Here is a 22169-nt window from a genome sequence, read left to right as displayed (position 1 = left end):
TTACACCAACATGACTCTGTTCTCCCACCCCATCTGGGTCCTTCGAAGCTTCCTTGCAGGATGCTGAAGGCTCCAGAGCACTGGCAAGCTCTCAAATCCAGGAGAGAGCCAGCTCCCTTAGCAACAGCAGCAGAGGGAAGTCTTCCTTTTCCATCAGCAGATGGTGGTGGGTTTTCACCACTTCTACATCACCTTTCCTTGCAGTGGACTCTTGGCTCTTAGAATCTTCTGCACCTTGCCTAGCAACCAGTGCCCTTGGCAACTACGAGAGCTACCTTTCAACAGACCCATGATGCTGCTTGTACTCCCACAGCTCTAGACCGTGTCCATGGTCTGCAGATACGATAAGCCCTCTGTCTAAATGGAAACCTTCTTTATAATTTGAGTGTTACAGAGTTAGATGCCAAATTCCAGAATTTTGTGAAAAATTGGAGTGTCCTGAAAAGGAAACTCGGTCTACATTCAATTTCTGCTTTGCACACAGGTGAAATACCTACAGGTGTTGACTAGAAGTTCACCCAAAGTTCTGTCTGCCCGGATATATCAGCAGGATGTCTTGAAACTCCCACAAGAGCTTGGGAGAAGAGCCCTTGTTCCTCCCACTAAATAGCCACGTGACCTTGGCCAAGACACTTCATGTCTGCAGCTTCAGTTTCCTCCTCTAAAGCAGGAGAGATGAGCTGATGATGTCAAAGGCTCCTTGAGGGGGTGGGGAGCTGTGGCTAACATTTCACGACACTTGGCTTCATTTCTGACAAAGGTCTGTCTTTATAAGTCTCCGAATTCAGGGCTCTGAGATTCCTCTTCATCTCAAGTTTTCCCCATGAGATTATAGTATTTCTTGTTATAGTTCTTAGTGTTACATTCAAAGGACAGGAAAATGCAGTAAGATTGTAAAGCATATGTCACCATTCTCTAAGAAGTCAAGGGTGAAATGCAGGGTCCCAAAGTGACTCTTTAGAGGAAAATGTCACCCGGAACAGCTATTCCTTTGCTTTTGTTTTTGTTTTTGAGACGGAGTCTTGTTCTGTCACCATGCTCGAGTGCAGTGGCACGATCTTGGCTCACTGTAACCTCCACCTCCCTTTTCAAGTGATTCCCGTGCCTCAGCCTCCTGAGTAGCTGGGACTACAGGTGCCCACCACCACACCAAGCTAGTTTTTTGTATTTTTAGTAGAGATGGGGGTTTTACCATGTTGGCCAGGATGGTCTTGATCTCCTGACCTCACGATCAGCCTCCCAAAGTGCTGGGATTACAGGTGTGAGCCACTGTGCCCGGCTGAACAGCTATGACTTTTACAGTTACTCCAGAAATCTTTAGGATGATCAGGCCAGCCCGGTGCTCATGCATTTGTATGTGTAGCTACCAATTCAAGTTCTCATAAAGTATTCAACAATTCCTGGTTATTTGTTGAGGTATCTTTAGACACTGAGAATTATACAAAGCAATTTAAGGCATATATACTCTGATGGAGAAAAAGATACACACACTTGACTTAACTAAATAAAGTGTTAGGCAGCATCTTATTAAATAATCCATATACGTAGAAAGCTACCAAAGGGCAGAAGAACTGAACCTTTAACTTTTCAAGTGAGAAATTTATGGGTAAGACGCAAGGGAATCCCTGACTGATGAAACAAAATAAAATAAATAAAACCTTTTTCCTTTTTGAGCCAGTCTCAATCTGTCTCCCAGGCTGGAGGGCAGTGGCGTGATCTCAGCTCACTGCAACCTCCGTCTCTCAGTTTCAAGTGATTCTCCTGCCTCAGCTTCCTGATTAGCTGGGATTACAGATGCCACCACAGCTGATTAATTGTTTGTATTTTTAGTACAGATGAGGTTTCCCCCTGTTGCCCAGGCTGGTCTGGAACTCCTGACCTCAAGTGACCCACCCACCTCAGCCTCCCAAAGTGGTGGGATTACAGGTGTGAGTCAGCACGCCCATCTCACTTTGCCTGCCTTTTTTTTTTTTTTTTTTTTGAGATAGGGTCTTACTCTCTCACCCAGGCTGGAGTGCACTAGTGTGATCATGGTTCACTGCCAACCTCTCTCTGCCTCCTGGGTTCAAGTGATTCTTGCACCTTGGCCTCCTGAGTAGCTGGAATTATAGACATGTGCCACCATGCCTGGCTAATATTTTTTTGTTTTTAGTAGAGACGGGGTTTTGCCATGTGGGCCAGGCTGGTCTCGAACTCCTAGCCTCAAGTTATCCACCTGACTCTCCCTCCCCAAGGGCTGGGATTATAGCCACTATGCCTGACCCAAAATGAAGAAAATCTTAAATCAGAAATAAACATGGCACTTCCTACCCAGGGGCTGGCTTCATGAGCATATGACTTGTGCTGTGAAAGAGCCTGATTTTGGCCAGGTGCAGTGGCTCACACCTATAACCCCAGCACTTTGGGATGCTGAGGTGGGCAGATCATGATGTCAAGAGATTGAGACCATCCTGGCCAACATGGTGAAACCCAGTCCCTACTAAAAATACAAAAATTAGCTGGGTGTGGTGGCGCACGCCTGTAATCTCAGCTACTTGGGAGGCTGATGCAGGAGAATCGCTTGAACCAGGGAGGCAGAGGTTGCAGTGAGCCCAGATCACGTCATTGCACTCCAGCCTGGGCAACAAGAGAAAAAAGAAAAGAAAACGCCCTATTTTTAGAAGAATGCTGTGCTTGGTTTAATGAGGTGCTATCACCATTGTGAAATTCTTAATCATTTTTGAACAAGGGACCCTGCACTGTCATCTTGCCCTGGGCTCCATAAAATGTGTAGTGCTCCTCTGGACGTTCCTTGGTTCCAGGAAAAGCTTCCTGTTTGGGAGTGGTAGGGGAGACTCTGTAATAGGAGTTGGGAATTCAGATGCAGGGGGCCGTGGATGCTACATTGTACTTTATCCTGTAGAAAGAGGGCTACGATGGCATTTTTTTGAGCAGCAGAGAATTTGGTAATCTTGACATTTTAGGAGGACTCATCTGATGCTAGGGTGATGGGAAGAGACAGGGTTGGTTTGGAGTTTCTTGTCATGATCCATAGATAAGGCAAGAAAGTCCACTCGGGAATAAAAAAAAAAAAAAAAAAAAAAGAGGGCAGATTTGAGAAACAAGTGGCAAAAAAAAAAAAAAGGATTGCTATGTCTCGATGATAAATTAATGAAAGATGGAGAGAGACAGAAAGTGATAGATGTGAATTAAACTTACTTAGATGATCCACTCTTTGGGCAGACTTTTGAAAAAAAAAAACAAAGCAATATTACTCTGAATATTGGTAGCAAAATCGGCCGGGCTGCCAGGAGCCTATGAAGTGATGCCTTCATCTAGGAATTGGCTAGTAAGGTGAACATGCTGACATCATTTGTCCATTCATTCATTTCATTCATTCAATATTTATTGATCACCTACTGCATGTCCAAACACTGACTTAGACATGAGGGATGCAGCTGTGAATTAGACTGTCGCAAGTTCTGCCTATGTAAAGTTTACAGTCTAGGGAGGGAGAAAGATGTCAAATAATTTCAATTCGGGGAGTGTCATGTCGGGAGCTTCATGTAGTTTGGGAATTAGGGAAGGCTTTCCTGGCCTTTTCTCCCAAGAAGCTTAAACGAATAAATAAATGGAGTTTGTCAGGCCCACAGCATTTAATTTGCCTCTTTCGAGTTCTATTTAATAACTCTGTGTGTGTGTGTGTGTGTGCGCGTGTGTGTGTGTGTAATTTTCATTCCCAAAAGACTTGACGGGCCTGATAAGAAAGAGAAGGAGAGACAGAGGGAAGGAGGGAGAGAGAAAGAAAGAGAGAAAGGGAGAAAAAGAGAGAGGGAGAGAAAGAGAGGAAGAGGGAGAGAGAGAGGTGCTGGTGGCAGTAAAGTTGTTGGTGGCAGTGACAAATGAAAGAAAGGATGGGAAGCCAGTGATGCTTCCTTTCTTCTCTTCTGAAATGGTTTTCCACTGGGTTTAATAGGAAATGCTTTGCTCCTCTGCTATTCATGTCATTTTTGTCTCTCTTCCTAGTCCCAGTTTTTGTTCTGAGGATGGGCATTGCCCCAGCCAGACTGAACTTTTCCCTAGGAATTTTGGAAATGGGACTGAGAGAGAAAATTCAAAGCAGTCGGAGGTGGCCATTTCAACCATGCAAATTGAGAAACAAATCCAGTCGATATTGAGGGAGAAGATGGAGCATAGAAGAGAGCCAGAGAGTGTTCAAATCCCCAGTTCCAGCGAATTTGCACCCAAGTCACAAACACATTCCTGTCGTTGAGTTTTATGAGACACCCCAATATGTGTATAATAAGTGTTCCTTTTTGCTTAAGCTTTTTCAGGGCTTCTAGTGTTTGATTCTCTGTAATTTGCAAAGAGGTGCCGTATGATCACTGTTGAAGAGACGCATCCCCTGGTGGCAGAAAGCTATCAGCACAACCAGGTAAAGCTTTGAGATCGACTTTTAAATCCTGTTCTACCATTCAAAGACTTCTGGGTACGTGGATGCAGGTGTTTGTAAAAGTGAGCAACATGTACACTCCTGATTGAAAGCACATGGCAGTTATCATACTTAGGACCTGGATAAAGCAGGTGGTGGGCAGCCGCTGGGATGGCTATTTCTGTTGCATCCTCTCCATACGGTGCCAGGTCAAGATCACAAGCCCTGGACACAACAGAGCAGGAGCCCACTGAAAACTCCGTGGAAAGGGCAGTGGTACCTGTTTATAACTGAGTCCTTTACCTTCCCTTTTCTGTTGAAGCCCATCCTAGATTTAGCTGGACGCACCTTCAGATGTAATCTTTGACCTCGACATTATTGCCTTTAAGGACACTACCAGGCACAGATCTCTGGGAAAGCTGTTGGCTGATGAATGGATGACTCCCTGGAAAGTAACAAGCGGGACCACCGTCAGAGGTTTTGGGTCACCTCCATAGCTGGGAGCTGATACTGTGTGGCACGTACAGATACAAGTCTCCTCTTCTCTTCCTATGAGTGGTTCATCCACCAAGTTCTTTCCATTGCCTGGTATTATCTGACTCTAGGACAAAGGCACTGTTCCTGCCAGTGGCCTGTGTCACTTGTGAGTCTGACATGTTCCTCCTTGGGGTACAGAAGCATCGAGTTTCCAGGTAAAGAGAAGAGGGTGGCTGACAGAATGCTGGTAGAAGGTGAAATGAGAGCCCTGGTTATCGGCATAGGTCTTGCTCCAGTCCTGGCCACGTTTCCCAAACGAGGCTGAGAGCCAGGGATTATTTTTGTGTGGACTGCTAATGACTGAGCACACTCTGTTCCTTGCCTTCTGATTCCAGGTACCAATAATAACTGTTCCCTAGCCAAATGTTGCCCTGCGTGCTTTGTACGTTGTATTCGTAAGATTATCACAGGTCCAGCTGTCCACCCATCTACTACAGGGAGTACTCAGAAAGGAGGGGGTGAAGAGGATGATCAGGTCACTGAAGAGTTTTCTCAATTATAAGATGGTCTCAAGGAACAAGGCGAGCTCCGGGGGTGCTGGGCTGGCCTCAGTGACCCTTGGAAGAGAGCACTCAAGCAAGGAGGCTGACCCCAGGCACACACTGTTCTTTCTTCATCCAAAGGGATGTTCCGGCTCTGCTTCCTTTAGGAAGATTAAGAGACATGAATTCAGGCCAGCATCTAGTGCTGGGCACTTGCCGGGTCAAAACCAGGAGAATACTGAAAGCCAAAATTTTCGGTCTCAGAGTTACCAATCAGCAATTTCAATGACTGAGCCTCACACACCAGCTCAAGTTGTTTTAGAAAGATGTCTGTTCACACGAAACCTGTGAAGCTATTCTCTCCCTAAGCACCACACTCTCAGTTTGTCAAAACATTTGAAGAAGACTAATTCATGCCTCAAAAGGAATTCTCCCTCACTCACAAAGCTGCCAGGTTTGTGAGCTTAAGGCTTTCATGTTAAAATAACTCAAGAGACTAGAGGGATAGGGAACAAAAATCTCAAGTGGAAATGCCTTGGGGCTTACGATGTCACTAAGAGGACAGAATTCCCAACTTACATGCTCCCTGGGAGGACAGGATCGCCAAGTCAGATGGCTCAAGCCAGCTCTGACTGGTTTGGGTGCTTTTGAGAAGCAGTACAGGGTAGTAGTCACAAGCATGGACTTAAGACGCCAAAGGTGCATGAGTTCAAGTCCCAGCTTTTCCATTTACGAGGCATGGGATTTTGTGACAGTTCCTTAAGTGCTGGGAGCTTTGGTTTCTTCTTCTATGGACTGGAGGAGTGCTACAGCTGTACCTCCTTACCAGATTGCTGTGAGGATTACATCAGTTAGCACACACAGCAGACATAAAGCAATACCTAGCAAAGAGTGAGCGTTGGCTAGTTCCTGGGGTGCTCTGTTGGGGAGTAGGGCACCTCGTCAAACCCCTCTCTAAGTCAGGGAAGACTGGGAAGCAGCAGGCAACACTGCCACGAGAACTGTTCCACCAGCGTGCTCTTCAGCTGCGGGGAACTTTTTCTCCCATCACAAACAGGTCCCTGAAGTACAGAACAGAAACTCGGCAACTGACATAAACAATTTCAAACAATAATTTCAGAAGACAAATTGCTCCATTTGGGCACCAAGATTCCTCTCTGAGATTTTCCCCACTTGTTTATGTATTCTGTGGCACCGAGCCATGAGTGAATTAAGCAGACAGCGTGCGCACACGCCCGGGACAGCGGGAGGGGCCTCCGGAAAAAGGACCTGCCCTTTGACCCGCGTTCCTTGAAAGCTATTGCTGCGGAGATTCCTGAGACAAAGGGACTCAGATTTACGCCTTTTTGTGTTCGCTCGTTCGTCCAGAGGCCACAGAACTGGTGCCAGGAGATCTGAGTTCAAGTCCTGCTTCACCATGCTCTATGTGTAAATTTGGGCAGGTCATTAACCCTTTCTGTACCTTAGCTTCCCATCCCTGTAAGACAGACATCATTACATTCATCTTTTAGAGTAACTGTGGTAGTCAAAGATCCTTTTAGCCCTAATAAATTACCATATGAAGATCAAGGACGTTAACTATGAGCATCCATGAAGTAGCTGAATAAGAATTAGTTATAGGCCAGGTGTGGTGGCTCAAGCCTGTAATCCCAGCACTTTGGGAGGCCGAGGCAGGCAGATCATTTGAGGTCAGGAGTTCGAGACCACCCTGGCCAACATGGTGCTGGACGTGGTGGCAGGCGCCTGTAGTCCCAGCTACTCAGGAAGCTGAGGCAGGAGAATCGCTTGAACATGTGAGGCAGAAGTTACAGTGAACCAAGATTGTGCCACTGCACTCCAGCCTGGGCAACAGAGTGAGACTCTGTCTGAAAAAAAACCGACAAACAAAAAATCAGCTATAAAGGGGAATTCGAGTTTGGAAGAAAGGGCATATTTTACGAGGTAAAGAAGTTCTTCCAAAATTGAAAGCAGAGTCTTCATTCCATGGGGCTGGGCTTCTTGAATATAACCTTAAGTTCTTTAGAGAGCTTAAGTTAAGGTTGTGATATATACTATACTATTAAAGCACATATTGCCTTTTCTAACTATAAAACAAGTGCGTGTTCATTATGGAAAATTTGGAGAATGTATAAAAGTTTCAGGATGAAAAGCCAAATGAATAGGAATTCAAGTCTGCAGAGATAAGCAACACTTGCTAATACTTTGCCTTTTTCCTTCTGATTCACACGCCTGAGCATGGATATGAAAAGGTACCTACCCTGCAATTTCTCAAGCATTGGGATTGCATCACATGCAATTTTGAACCCTCTTTCTTGCATTGTAAACATCTTTGCATCTCATGATTCTCTGAAAACACCATATTTAATGTGCACATTAAATCTCATTTTCGATGTATTTAAATATTTTCTTTTGGTTAAGCATCCCCAGTTTTGCCCTCAGCTTTACTGTAGCATATCATATATACCCTTACAAGGAGCATCCTCCAAGATAAACCTGTAACTCTCTCATACTATATATATATGTTATATATCATATACAAAATATGCATATACATATATCTCAATGTAGGTATATCAACAATGCTTTATAGGCATATACATATATCTAAATGTAGGTATATTAGCAATGTAGGTATATTAACCTGTCAGAAAATAATCCTGGCTTTACTATTAGACACAGGTTTTGAAACAACCGAATGTGACACTTGAAAATACTCTGTCTCTGGGCCATTCTGTAGTGTCAGGTTCTAATCTATGTGTTAAGAGCACTAGTCCTCTGTAAAGGCTGCATTTCTGCTAAGTGAAGGATTCCTTTGCTATCCCTATGCCTCATCCTGTCCTTCTCTCCCAGCCAATCCTGAGTTATGCTTGCTGAGTTTCCATTTCTCCTTCTAATCTAGTTCTTTCAATCTTGAAGCCATTGCAAATGGCTATCATGTAAGATTTAAAAAAAAAAAAAAAAAAAAAAAAAGCTTTAAGCAGGTGGACTTTTTTTTTTTTTTTTTTTTTTTTTTTTTTTTTTTTTTTTTTTGAGACAGAGTCTCGCTCTGTTGCCAGGCTGGAGTGCAGTGGTGCTACCGCGGCTCACTACAACTGCGCCTCCCGGGTTCAAGCAATTCTCCTGCCTCAGCCTCCTGACTAGCTGCGACTACAGGCGCACGCCACCGTGCCCAGCTAATTTTTGTGTTTTTAGTAGAGACAAGATTTCACCATGTTGACCAGGATGGTCTCGATCTCTTGACCTCGTGATCTGCCTGCCTTGGCCTCCCAAAGTGTTGGGATTATGGGCGTGAGCCACCAGGCCCGGCCGCAGACAGACTATTATGTTGAGAGAAGAAATGGGTTAAATGGCAGGTGTCTGCCTATCTGAAAAGACTGTGTTTCCTCTGGAGTGTTCATTTCTCTGGGGGACCATGTGGTCAATTTTGTTTTGCAAGTCCGGAGAAGAGACCTCTAGGTCTGAATCTACCGGAGGACGTAGGACCAATTTCCTAATGTCTCTGGAAACTCAGTAACCTCATCTGTATAATCAAATTTGCAATCTTACAGAATTGGTAGAAAAATAAATATATTAATGGCTATGATCTTTTTTGGTGGGAGAGAGAGGGTTGAATGCATTAAAGAAATATAAGGTGAGGTAATTTGGCAGACTGCTCCCTGCTGTCTATCCTCAAAACTTTGTTCTCTAGAGAGAGCTCTCTCTTTCTCTCTCTCTCTCTCTTTTTTTTTTTTTTTTGAGTTTTATATTTAGACAACAGTATTCTCAATTATAAGAGAAGAGAATTTGGGCTCAGCCATGAGCCTTCACTAGCCCCCATAGCATTATGGTATCTTGCTGGGACTCAGGCAAGGCTTAGCACTCTCTTCAGAGGCATCAAAAGATCAGATCCAGAATAAAAACCACACCTCTCTGGAGAATAAGCGTAGTTATTACGCCTTTTCAAACAGTTTTTTTTTTTTTTTTGAAAGGAAGAGAGTAAGTGATGATAGGTATATAAAACACTTTGTAAAATACAATATCAATTATATAATGACAATCATTATCGTTGTAACTCTTAAGCACAATCTGGGGTAAAAAGAAATGATCATTACTGGGCAGCGAATCTTAAGAGAAAATCGTGAGAGGCGGGTCATTGTTAATTTAGAATCAATATGATATCTTATAATTACAGAAATAGTTTTAAAACATTGTAAATTAACATAAAATATTGATATAAACATTCATGTGAGAATTAATATGTAATTTTTTTAACTTTCATTTTAAGTTAGGGGTACATGTGCAGGAAGTGCAGGTTTTGTTACATAGGCAGATGTGAGTCATGGGGGTTTGTTGTACCCATTATTTCATCACCCAGGTGTTAAGCCTAGTACCCATTAGTTATTCTTCCTCATCTTCTCCCTCCTCCTACCCTTCACCCTCCGACAGGCCTCAGTATGTGTTGTTCCCTTCTATGTGTCCATGTGTTCTCATTATTTAACTCCCACTTATAAGTGAGAACATGTGGTATCCGGTTTTCTGTTCTTTGCCTTAGTTTGCTAAAGATAATGTCCTCCAGCTCCATCCATGTCCCTGCAAAGGACATGATCTTGTTCTTTTTTATGGTTGCATAGTGAAAATTAAAACATAATTAATATTCATGTGTGGAATGTTCATTGCAGCACTGTTTACAATAGCAAAGACCTGGAACCAACCCAAACGCCCATCAATGATAGACTGGACAGGGAAAATGTGGCACATATACACCATGGAATACTATGCAACCAAAGAAAACGATGAGTTCGTGTCCTTTGTAGAGACATGGATGAACCTGGAAACCATCATTCTCAGCAAACTGACACAAGAGCAGAAAATCAAACACTGCGTGTTCTCACTCACAGGCGGGTGTTGAACAATGAGAACACATGGACACAGGGAGGGGAGCATCACACACTGGGGTCTGCTGGGGGGAAATAGGGGAGGGTCAGTGGGAGGTGGGGAGTTGGGGAGAGATAGCATGGGGAGAAATGCCAGATATAGGTGAACGGGAAGAAAGCAGCAAATCACACTGCCACGTGTGTTCCTATGCAACAATCTTGCATGTTCTTCACATGTACCCCCAAACCTAAAATGCAATTAAAAAAAATTCATGTGTGAATAAAATATCTACCATTTATTGAATACATCAGCACATCCCTGCAGTACGTCAAGAACTTTTTATATACTTTTCCAGTAAAGCCTTCAAAATTTCCAATGAAAGAGACATTCTTGTTTCCACACATACACATAGAAAAGTAGAGGGTTGAGAGCTTAAAAGCATGCACTCGAGTTCATATCATACGACCAATAAGGATGGAGGCCAGGATTTGAAGCCAAGTCAGCCAGATGGCATAGCCTATACCACATATACACATTGAGATTTTCCAATAAAAATTAATAGCAGAGTTGTGAGTTTTCAGCTCTTAGTTGAGAAGCAAGTTTTAGTGGTTGTCATTTGAGTGTGAGCATGCTCCAGGATTAATGAGAATTTGAGAACAACAAAAACCTCCCAGGGACTCAGCCAACCCCTGATTTAGCTGCTATGAAAATACTGTATTGTTAACCCACTTCCCCATGCCTCCATGTCTCAAAAAAAAAAAAAAAAAAAAAAAAGCTCTCACTGCCAATTGATTTACTATGGAAGTTACTCATTATTTAGAGGATCTAGGAGATACTGGATAATTACAATAAAGAATATAAGAAAGAGCATAAGAAAAACTAAAAATTGGCTGGGCGCAGGTGGCTCACGCCTGTAATCCCAGCACTTTGGGAGGCCGAGGCGGGTGGATCACGAGGTCAAGAGATCGAGACCATCCTGGTCAACATGGTGAAACTCCGTCTCTACTAGAAAAATACAAAAAAATTAGCTGGGCGTGGTGGTGCGTGCCTGCAATCCCAGCTACTCAGGAGACTCAGGCAGGAGAATTGCCTGAACCCAGGAGGCGGAGGTTGCGGTGAGCCGAGATCGTGCCATTGCACTCCAGCCTGGGTAACAAGAGCGAAACTCCGTCTGAAAAAAAAAAAAAAGAAAAGAAAAACTAAAAATTACTCACAACCTCACCACCCAGAGCTAATCATTTTGGGAATGACTCCTTCCAGGCTTCATTTCCATGTGTGTGTTTTGATTCCCAACTTGTTGGGCTTAAAGTTTTTTAACTTTTAAAAGAAATTTCTTTTTTCACTGTCTTATGGTCAAGAAAAAACCCCAATGTTTTGAATTTGTTGATTATTTTTTTAATTGTAATTTAGGTTCTGGGGTACATGTGCAGATCATGCAGTATTGTTGCATAGGTACATACATGGCAAGGTGGTTTGCTGCCTGCATCCCCCCATCACCTATATCTGGCATTTCTTCCCATGTTACCCTTTCCCAACCTCCCTACACCCCGCTGTCCCTCCCCTAATCCCCCCACACTAAAAACCCTGGGACTTTGTAGGAATGGCATGTGTAATTGATAGGTAAAGTACCAGAACAACTAGCTTGATAAATCACTATGTAGAAAATCAAGGGCAATGGCAGTAACTGTGTATACGGCTGGAGTCGTAACCCAGAAAGAGGCATATTAAATCTACAGGGTCAGGTATGTGTGTATGGTTGGGGGGTGGGTGGGGCAGAGAAAGAAAGAAAAGAGATGTAGGTTATAATAAAGATGATCATCATGTACAGTGGAACAAGCATGTTCATACCTGGCCTCCAAGTTGTCTAAAATCTTTGAGCCTCAGCCTCTTCATTTAGAAGATGGGAATAATCCCATTTTTGTAAGGATTAAGTGAGATGATAAAGGTGCTCACAGATAATAGGTTAGGCAACTCCTCGTCCTATTCTCTTCCCTTTTGATGAGTCATGAGTCATATTTGCTAACAGGTGGTCGCTAAATAGGGAACCACAGGGAAGTTTCCAAAGGCATTAGGCAGCTGTTACTTATTTTCTTTTTCAATCTTTACTGAAAAGGTATGAAAGGCTCATCTGTTACCAGCCAACATTGGGAAGTACCCAGGGTTACTCTGAGTTAATTGTACAGTCGGGACAACCATTCATCGCCAAATAGAAGTAGGCCTAACGCTAAGTTTGTTACATTGTAAGTGCTCCAGAAGCGCTAGCCTGCATTACAGCTCATAAATATTCACATCTGTTCTTCCCACTTTTAGGCATTTTCTCTAAATAATGAGTATCCTACAGAACAATCCAAAGGAAAATATTTTCTTTCTTTGCATGAAGGATTTCACAGTAATGTTATATATGCAGATTTTCATAGTAGTGTTATTTATAATATAAATATTATAACTGGCTTAATTTTCCAATGCAAGTGGAAAAGGTTTAGTAAATTACTATACACTCACTTGGGGGAAAATTATGCAGTCTTTTTTTTTCTTTTCTTGAGATGGAGTCTCGCTCTGTCGCCAAGCTGGAGTGCAGTGGCATGATCTCAGCTCACCACAACTTATGCCTCCCAGGTTCAAGCAATTCTCCTGCCTCAGCCTCCCAAGTAGCTGGGACTACAGGCGTATGCCACCACGTCAGCTAATTTCTGTGTTTTTAGTAGAGATGGGGTTTCACTATGTTGCCCAGGATGGTCTCAATCTCTTGACCTCATGATCCGCCCACCTTGGCCTCCCAAAGTGCTGGGATTACAGGCATGAGCCACTGTACCTAGCTTATTATACAGTCTTTAAAGCAAAAATTATGTTGCTATGCAGCAGCTTAAAAAATATTTGTGCTATTATACTAACTGATAAAAAGAATGAGTATAAACTTAGGTATGTACTCTGATTATCACGTCATAAAAATTTTGTGCACCTGGACAAGGACAGAAAAAACACAAATGATTTTTTAAAATGTATTGAAAACTATTGAACTATTGTTCAATTAAGGTTGAGTAGAATTTTCCAGATTTAACTTTTTTGAAGTCATTTTTTAGAAACTCCAGACAGGGCAATAAGTCTCAAATAAATAACAAAAAGTTTCTCGTGGAACCTTACCTAGGACTGAAAAGCCAGCCTAACCAGTCAGGAGGAAAACAAGCTTGGCTTCCTAAAGGTAGTGTTTCCAGAAATAGAAAAGGCAGAATTGTTTATGGGGTATTTTCCAGTCATTTCGCATCATTTGTGAAATGGGGATGTTGCCTGGGGTTACTTGACTGTATTTTATGAGAAAAAACTGATCGATACTTTTGTACCACTCAAGAGGCCAAGGGGAAGGAGGTACAAGTTGAGTAGTGAAAACTTAATGCAGTCGTTCAAACTGGAGTGCTGGAAGGGATTGTTAATAAAGACATGATAAGTATTTGTGAGGGTCTGTGTATCCATTAATCATTGCTGCACGTACCAAGTGAGAACTACGAAAACCCAATAAATACAGTTTACAATATTACAGTGGCTCAATTCAATTTTTGTATTGTATTGTTTTTTTGTTTTTTTTTTTTTTGTTTGTTTTTTTTGTAAGATGGACTTTCACTCTTGTTGCCCAGGGTGGAGTGCAATGGTACAATCTGGGCTCAACACAACCTCCGCCTCCGGGGTTCAAGTGATTCTTCTGCCTCAGTCTCCCTAGTAGCTGGGATTACAGGCATGTGCCACCACACCTGGCAATTTTGTATTTTTAGTAGAGATGGGGTTTCTCCATGTTGGTGAAGCTGGTCTTGAACTCCTGACCTCAGATGATCCAATTCACTTTGAATTCAGCTTCTTCTCTAGTGATATAAGGTAGCTGAATATAGCAAACATCTATCTGTCAGAGGGATTTTGCTGATAAGAGAAGTACTCCAATAGTGAAATGAGAGAACTTCTCTTCCATCACCAGCAGAAGAAATGGACATTCTTCTCCCTTCACTGGTTCCAGAGAACTTCTTGCTACGCTCTGGAAAAATGAAAGTCAGGAAACAGTTTTATTTATTCTAAATCTTTGGGTATAAATGATACATTTTATTTTAACAAAAATTGGACACCTGTCTCTGTGTTATCTAAAAATAATGATCCATTTTGGGAGGCTGAGGTGGGCAGATCACCTGAGGTCAGGAGTTCGAGACCAGCCTGACCAGCATGAAGAAATCCGGTCTCTACTAAAAATACAAAATTAACCAAGCTTGGTGGCGCATGCCTGTAATTCCAGCTACTCGGGAGACTGAGGCAGGAGAATCACTTGAACCCAGGAGGCAGAGGTTGCAGTGAGCTGAGATTGCAGTATTGCATTCCAGCCTGGGCAACGAGAATGAAACTTTGTCTTCAAAAAAAAAAAAAAAAAAGAAAAGAAAAAGAAAAAGGGCCGGGTGTGGTGGCTCAAGCCTGTAATCCCAGCACTTTCGGAGGCCGAGGCGGGTGGATCATGAGGTAAAGAGATTGAGACCATCCTGGTCAACATGGTGAAACCCCGTCTCTACTAAAAGTACAAAAAAAAAAAAAAAAATTAGCTGGGCATGGTGGCACGTGCCTGTAATCCCATCTACTCAGGAGGCTGAGGCAGGAGAATTGCCTGAACCCAGGAGGCGGAGGTTGTGATGAGCCGAGATCGCGCCATTGCACTCCAGCCTGGGTAACAAGAGGGAAACTCTGTCTCAAAAAAAAGAAAAAAAAAAAAAAAAGAAGAAGAAAGAATAATGATCCAAATCTCGTTAAGTAAAGCTTGACTTATTAGCTATTATGAAACATATAGGCATTACCTGCTTAATAAAATTGAAATTCAAAGTACTAAAATCACAAGACTACAAAACTATTATTGGGTGGTTGTTGTTATTAATCCTATTTGTGTTCATCAAAAACTTAACTACTCCACATGTAAGCAAGAGCTCTTATGCAATTCACATGGCACCAGATCCAATAATCCATTCCCACATAGTGAATACAGGTTCACCAATTTCTTTCTTTTCAGAAAGAAACCCTTAATAATTCCATTAAAGATCTTTCCCTCATACTGTTATGAGGATGTGAAGACCATGAGTCATTTTACCAATATGGAAACAGAGGCCCAGAGAGCCCTGGAAATATAAACATGTTCCCAAGACCTTGGAGTCCCAGATAGGGACTATGACTCGACCCACAGGACAGAAGGAATGGGACCACGAAGGCAGAGAAATGCACCTGCTGGCTCCTCCTCGATCTGAACAGAAATGTGGGATACCTGTTCACCATCCATTAGATGCTCCTGAAGTCTTGTTAATTAGATGAAAATAAAGAAAATGAAAAACGGAGTGTTCCAGCATCTCCTATTCAGGTTCAGCTTTTCTGAAGCATGTAGAATTCTAACCCTGGGTGGAGCATTTTGTTTCTGCCCTGCACTTCTGTTCTTCTCCAATTTAATCCAATTAGAGTAGGGCACATTCAATCTGGTTCAAGTCAATTTGATACAATCTTGCTAACTGTTTCTGTCATATACTGTAGCAGATAAAAGACAAATACCACTCTCCCTGGTCTTAAATAATTGATATTTTTTTTTTTTTTTTTTTTTTTAAAAAAAAAGTAGCTTGGGTACACAGAATTGAATTAACCACAATCCTTGGTTCATGAGACACAGTCACACTGTCGTCATTGAGCCAGAGATGACCTCTGTTTAATTAATTTGCTTAATAACACATGCACACAGCTACAGCCTAACCTAAGAACAACAGGCGTAACCTGCTTCTTACCTTTGGGCTAGACCCCTACCTCCTCGTTTAGTGTCTCCCAACTGTGCTATGACTTTGAGGTGTTTTTTTTGTTTGTTTGTTTGTTTTTTTTTTTTTTTGAGACAGAGTTTTGCTCTTGTTGCCCTGACTGGTGCGCAATGGCACGACCTTAGCTCACCGAAACCTCCGCCTCCTGGGTTCAAGTGATTCTGCTGCCTCAGCCTCCCCAGTAGCTGGGAATACAGGCATGTGCCACCACATCCAGCCAATTTTGTGGTTTTAGTAGAGACAGGGTTTCTGTATGTTGGTTAGGCTGGTCTCAAACTCTCAACCTCAGGTGATCCGCCCACTTCAGCCTCCTAAAGTGCTGGGATTACAGGCATGAGCCACTGCGCCCGGCTTGACTTTTGTGTTTAGAATCATTCCTCTCCTTTTTGTTCTAGTTGTTGTACACATAAATACACGCCTAACAATAAACCTATATTGTTTGCTTTTATTGTTTTTGAATAGACTTTGGAGGAAGAATATAACGTATTTATTCAACGTATATTTAATGGGTGCCTTCTCTGTGCCAAGCAGTGTTAGATGCTAGAAAATAAAAATAGTGACAAGCAAACAAACGCGTAATAATTTCTGCTGTTATGGACAAATAATAAGCAAATAAACAAACAAAAGGTTTAGTCTGTCCATTAGTGATAATAGCTATGGACAAAACCAGGGCAGGGAAGGTGGGGGGTTGGGGTTCTTGCTATAGTGATTAAGATGGTGAGGGAAGGGATAGGGGTTGTGAGTGAATCTAATACATCTGGAACTGGAGAGAGAACAATGGTCTCAAGCAGGTGACTTGAGCCAGACCCCAAATGTTTTTTTAACTTTTACATTCCCATATGGAAATGAAAATATCTTCGTTTTTTAAGGTCCATCAAATTGTATTTTCATATTGTAATGTTTTGATCAAGCATTTACAAAAATATTTAGGGCCATTCCCTCGGAAAAGTATTGAATCTTAGGGCTAAAAGCCGCTTCAAATATGAACCAGTCAAAACTTTCTGTTTCGTAGAAGATAAAAATGAGATCTGAAAAGGTCAATTAAATTATATACACTTACACAAGTGTTACATAGTATGAGGAAGGTATTCATGTAGGTTAAATTGTTTGTTCTAAACTAGAAAACTAATTGATAGTAAAGGTAGATAGCCCGGGCTTCTCTTGAGCTCATGGTGAAAATTTCTTCAATAGCGTCCATTATGATAAAAATTTTAGTGGAGGGCCTACTTCTTAGTCTAACCCCAATCCCTGAGAGAGAAAATTCAGTGCCAGAGATGTTGCAGATATACCTTAAAGTAGGAATTAGTAGTCCTTTTAGGTTGTCTGAAGGATGGAGAATGGACAGAGATGTCTGCAGGGTCCTGCTGAGATGTCCCTTGCCTTCTCTTAAAGGACAAGCAACCAATTACAGGCACCAGAGGCTTGATCCTGGGTGCTTCTGGAGTAGAAGAACAGTGTGGGGGGTGCTGCTACCGGAGTTCAGCCACAGCCTCTTGAGCACCTGTTTGCCTGTTCCCTGCCTTCTTTTAACCATAGCTCCAACGTCTGGAGCCTCTGCTTCCCGAGCACCGGCCTGCCCATTGAGCTTATATTCCTCCTTGCCAGATGGCCAGAGAGCAGAGGTGAAGCTCCCACATTCTTCCTCACTCATAAGCTGGGGTTCACTCTCGTGGTATCCCCTCCCCATTTGGAGTCTTCTGCTTTCATGCCTAAAATACAAGTTTTGCATTTTGGGGAGAGCTTGGGGACCTGGAAAATCTCAAGAGCTTGATAGGATTATTGGACGGGGCCACAGGGAGGTGTTGATCAAAAACCACTCAAATTGTAGGTGGAGTTGCCAAAAAGAATACAGAGGACCCAGTGAAATTTGGATTTCAGAGAAACTATGTCCCGAGTACCATACCACTATATAGTCAAAAAAGAGTAATAATTATTGCTTGGAAATTCACACTGGACTGGGCATTCTGTATTTTTATTTGCTAAGCCAGACAAGGTTATATTTGTGGGAGTGGGGTTAAGGTCATGGCAGTTGCTAGACTTTCCCTCTGTTTTAGGTGGGGAAGTGGGAAAAACAGAGAGAGGAGCTAAAGAAACGCAACGGTTCTTTAGCAGGAACATCCCTTCATGGACCTCTCTTTCCACTTTTGTTCTTTCCTGTCTGAGGGCTGTGAGTGTCTGTGTGTGGCACACGGACATACGTCCCCCGGTGTTCTGTAGAACACGAGGAGTGATACTGGGGAGAACTGTTGATAGTGACACTGATTAGATATTGAATAAACAACATGAGAAGATTAAAAACTGTACAAATGCGGTTAGTTTAAAATCAACACAAATCACTGCATTCATGTAAACTGCCTCTCATTCATGCGCAACTGCCACAGGGTGCAATCACACTTTTATGTTCATCCCAGCCAATCTCTACGTGTTTCCAGAGAACCATAGAATGTTACCAAAGAGGTCTAAGAAATTGTTTAATACAACCCCGACGTTTACCGACGAAATAACTGAGAACGAGAGAGAGCAAGTTACCAACTGTGGGCCCCACTGTACATCAATATTAATAATAGAAAAATGTTTTGTAAGAGCTTCCTAAGGGCTGGGTGTTTTAGAAATTCTCTACTTCACATTTTATTCTCACAATGACCCTATAATCATCCTCATTTTCAGGGGAAGCAAGTTGAGGCACAGAGAATTATGTAATTTACCTAATGTTCAAGGTCATGCAGCTAATGAGTAGAGATTACTATTAAACCCGGCGAGTCTGGCCCTGAGACCCATGCACTCAACCAGGACACCCTTTGGCTCCTCAGATGAGTTTATATCACCAAACATATTCATACATGTAAACTTTCAGAGTTTACTGCTGCTGTGGCATAATTTTGTCCCTAATCACGAGGTCACTCAACTACAGCTTATAGAAAGTTGATCGGACATGGCTGACATCAATGACGATTTCCGAGTAAAAGCAGTTATCTGCTCACTTATAAACAAACTCTGTCACAGTGAGCCCGTTGCTGTAATCAGAGAACAATTTCATTGCATTATTTAATGGAATACATTAATACCGTGATCTACTATTAAAGCAAATATTCGCAGTGAGATAGAAACAGTTTTATGAGTTTACAGTTTGAGTTGCTTATGAAAGAGGAGGAGGAGAAGAAGATGATGAAGGAGAAGGGAGAATACTGAAAGAGAGCAAGAAATCAAAATAAAGTTGAGGCACGTATTCATTGTTAGTGACAAAATAGAAGGCGTTCTCTTAAAGAGAGGCCCTACTGTCAGCACGCTGTCACCTCAGTGCCTGCGCAGCCACAGTAGTAATTACATCCAGAAAGAATAACCACCATTCAAACATCACATTTTCTAAGTCTTAAACATTCCACTTGTTATTTGTCCTGTCAAGAGACGATCAACGCTTGCATCTCAGCCTCCAGATTCCCTGTTTATCAGTGATGGGAGGATTAAAGATGCCTGCTTCTGCTTTGACACCATGTTTTCCCAAAGCCACCCTTCCTTCTGACACAAAAGCCTGCACACCTTTCTTAAAAAGTGAGGCCGGAATTCTCTGAAGCTCCAGGATCAGGGTTTTCAGGGTCTACTTAGGAGATACCAGGACTCCCCAGATCCACTGAAATGGAAGTTGGGAGTGGTGCAAACGTTGTCTTTCCTCTCCACCACACTTTAGCTGAAGGAGGTATCGATAGGTGTTTTGCAAGTCTGCTATCAAGTACATCACCAAATCCTTTTAGAGACAAACCAGCACGCCCAGACCTTCCACATTTAAACTGGCAAGGAAGCGTTTGACATGAATGCAGCTTCATACAAAACAAATCCACATCCTTTCTTCTTCAGAAAGGTGGCAGTGTTGCCTTGCAGTTTTGACCAAATACAAAGCAGCGGTGAGGTCACTAGCTAATTAACAGATCAACCGTCTCACCTCACCACGGAAAGGCAGGACTTAATCCACTACCGACCCCGGTGGCTGGCAGACTCATCCCAGAGCATCAGGGGCAGCGAGGCTTGTGACCGCCTAAGCTCCTGAGTTTTCAACTTGCGTCAACAGTGAAGATCCTAAGAAAATCTCCAGTTGACCCCACAGGCATCTACAAACCAAGGGCATCTAAGAAAGTCACAGAGGAACCTTACCTCCCAGCAGCTACATTTTTGCTTTTTGAAACGTCCATCCCACGTGAAACGATTGAGTTGGCCCCATGTAAAGGGCTAAGAAAGCTTAGCAAACCATGCCTGTATCTTTCTGACACCTGTTATGTCAACGTTCGCATCAGAGTTCTCCTAAAAGTAACCAACCTAAGTAGAAGTTCTACATTATTGAGTGTGTTGTTAACCAGTTTTCTAAAACCAACATTATACACAGAGCTACTGAAAAATAACTTCAGAAGTCAAGTGTTGATTTGTCTAAACGTGGAGACCCACACAGACACCTTCCATGGGCCCGTGCACAAACCCTTCTTGAGAAGCAGTTAGAGCTCCCGTCTCTCCCTTCCACTCACCTCCGCTCAGCTTCCTTTGAGAAGTTTCTCCATGTGCCACTAACACAGAAATTTGGGGGGAAATTCTCCATTTATAAATATCAGATGGTTTGGGAAAAAATATTTGTGGCACTGGGCTTTCTTTTTTTTTTCTACAGTGATGTCATTTTAAATACTTGGTGTGCTCCAAATTTGCTATTTTTACTTCCCCCAAGTGACTTTTTTTGGGAAATACATTTGTTTGGATTAGCTGCATTTTAAATGATCCCTGTACCTAACACACAAACATGAGGTCCATCTTCTCAGCGATCATAACTGATATTACGCAGCGTCCAAACTTGAAATCCCTTATTTGTTCATTTCCAAAGTTGCCCCTTCTCAATGGACCCCTCCAAAATTTCTATTCACAGATACAGAGAAAATAAGAGAAAATAAAATAAAAGGATTGGCCTTTTCACAGAAGAACAACCACACTCGACCACCCAAAAGCACTTAACAACGGAAGACACAAAAGGCCCCCAAAAAGTCAAATAAAATATTTTGCTTCCACGATGTGCTTTTGGGGAACAGAGTTGAGGTAGACCTGGCAGGCTTGGAAACATTTATTGGAAAGCAGTTCTAGAGTTGAGAATGGCAGAAGAGAAAAGTTCAAGAAGGAATGCTAAATGCCTTAGCCCTACCTGATCTGAACTTGCTCCTAATCAGCAAGGAATGCTCAGACCCCAGAAGTGTCATGTTGAGGCTCAGCAAGCCGCTGGTCCCTTGGCCAGGCGCCCCCTGTTCTCCACCAGCAACAGGCTCCCGGGAGCCCAGCTGACCGCAGCTAACAACCCAGAATTCATCCAACTCTCCGTGAGCTCCCCTGGGTAGGAGTACAGTGGCAGTCAGTGTCCCCAGAAAACTGGCGCCTCCCCCCTCGCCGTGCGGGGCTAATTAACTCTTAGCCGGCGGGACCCTCCTCCTCCTCGGAGGTTGGCCGGGAGCAGCGGCATCCCAGGCGTTCCTGGCTGATGTCATAGGCTGCCGGCGATTGCGGAGAATCGCCACCACGCCTTTATGAAGGTCCCAACTTTGCCACCCGATACTCTTTACTACTGACAGGCGCTCAGCCAATCAGGAGCGGCGAGCGGGGCCCGGGGGACCCGGAGCCGCCGGAGCCGTCTCGGGAGCCGGCTCTTAACTCTTTGCAGCGGGCCCCGCGGCCGCCGGGGCGCAGAGGGCGGGAGCGGGGCCGGGGGTCGGGAATCCGGGAGAGGGGCCCGAGCTAAGGAACCGAGGCCCGGAGGAAAGTCAGAGGGGCTGCGGCGGCGCGGGGCCTGCAGGTGGGGCGCGGGGAGCTCCGCGGGCCGGGGCATGGGCGTGCGCAGCCGGGGCTTCCCCGCCAGGGCTTCTGCCTGCGGGAGGGACGCGGCCGGGATCTCCCGCCAGCCGGCGGCAAAGGCTGCGCCAAAGGGCGTGCGCGCCCGCGGGACGGTTCACGCGGGGCGGTTTGGAAATCAGCCGGACCCCTGAGAAGAAACGCCTCCGAAGGACCGGAGTCCACACCTTCCTCTCGGTTTGAGGGGCTCAGTGCACAGGCAGGGACGAT

At 43.5% G+C, this 22169-nt stretch overlaps 1 protein-coding gene across 6 annotated transcripts in view; it reads right to left on the bottom strand.

The window, feature by feature from the left end:
• Positions 1–22169, bottom strand: part of MYOCD (myocardin) — a 171993-nt gene that overhangs the window by 85180 nt on the left and 64644 nt on the right. For 2 of the 6 annotated variants that reach the window (XM_074388195.1, XM_074388198.1), the window contains exon 1: positions 21262–21284. The exons of 1 other annotated variant lie outside the window; for it this stretch is intronic. Coding sequence is in view for 1 of the 5 variants with exons in the window: in XM_003929257.4 (XP_003929306.3) it covers positions 21262–21316 (55 nt within the window). In the remaining 4 variants the exon portion in view is untranslated. Of the gene's footprint in view, positions 1–20602; positions 20745–21261; positions 21620–22169 lie in introns of those variants that run through there. 3 more of the 6 variants (XM_003929257.4, XM_074388196.1, XM_074388199.1) reach the window with 3 other exon arrangements.

Source organism: Saimiri boliviensis, chromosome 17 (assembly GCF_048565385.1).
Source record: "Saimiri boliviensis isolate mSaiBol1 chromosome 17, mSaiBol1.pri, whole genome shotgun sequence".
Lineage (NCBI taxonomy): Eukaryota > Metazoa > Chordata > Mammalia > Primates > Cebidae > Saimiri > Saimiri boliviensis.
Note: the sequence above shows the minus strand (reverse complement) of the source record. Positions and strands in the feature narration are given on the sequence as shown.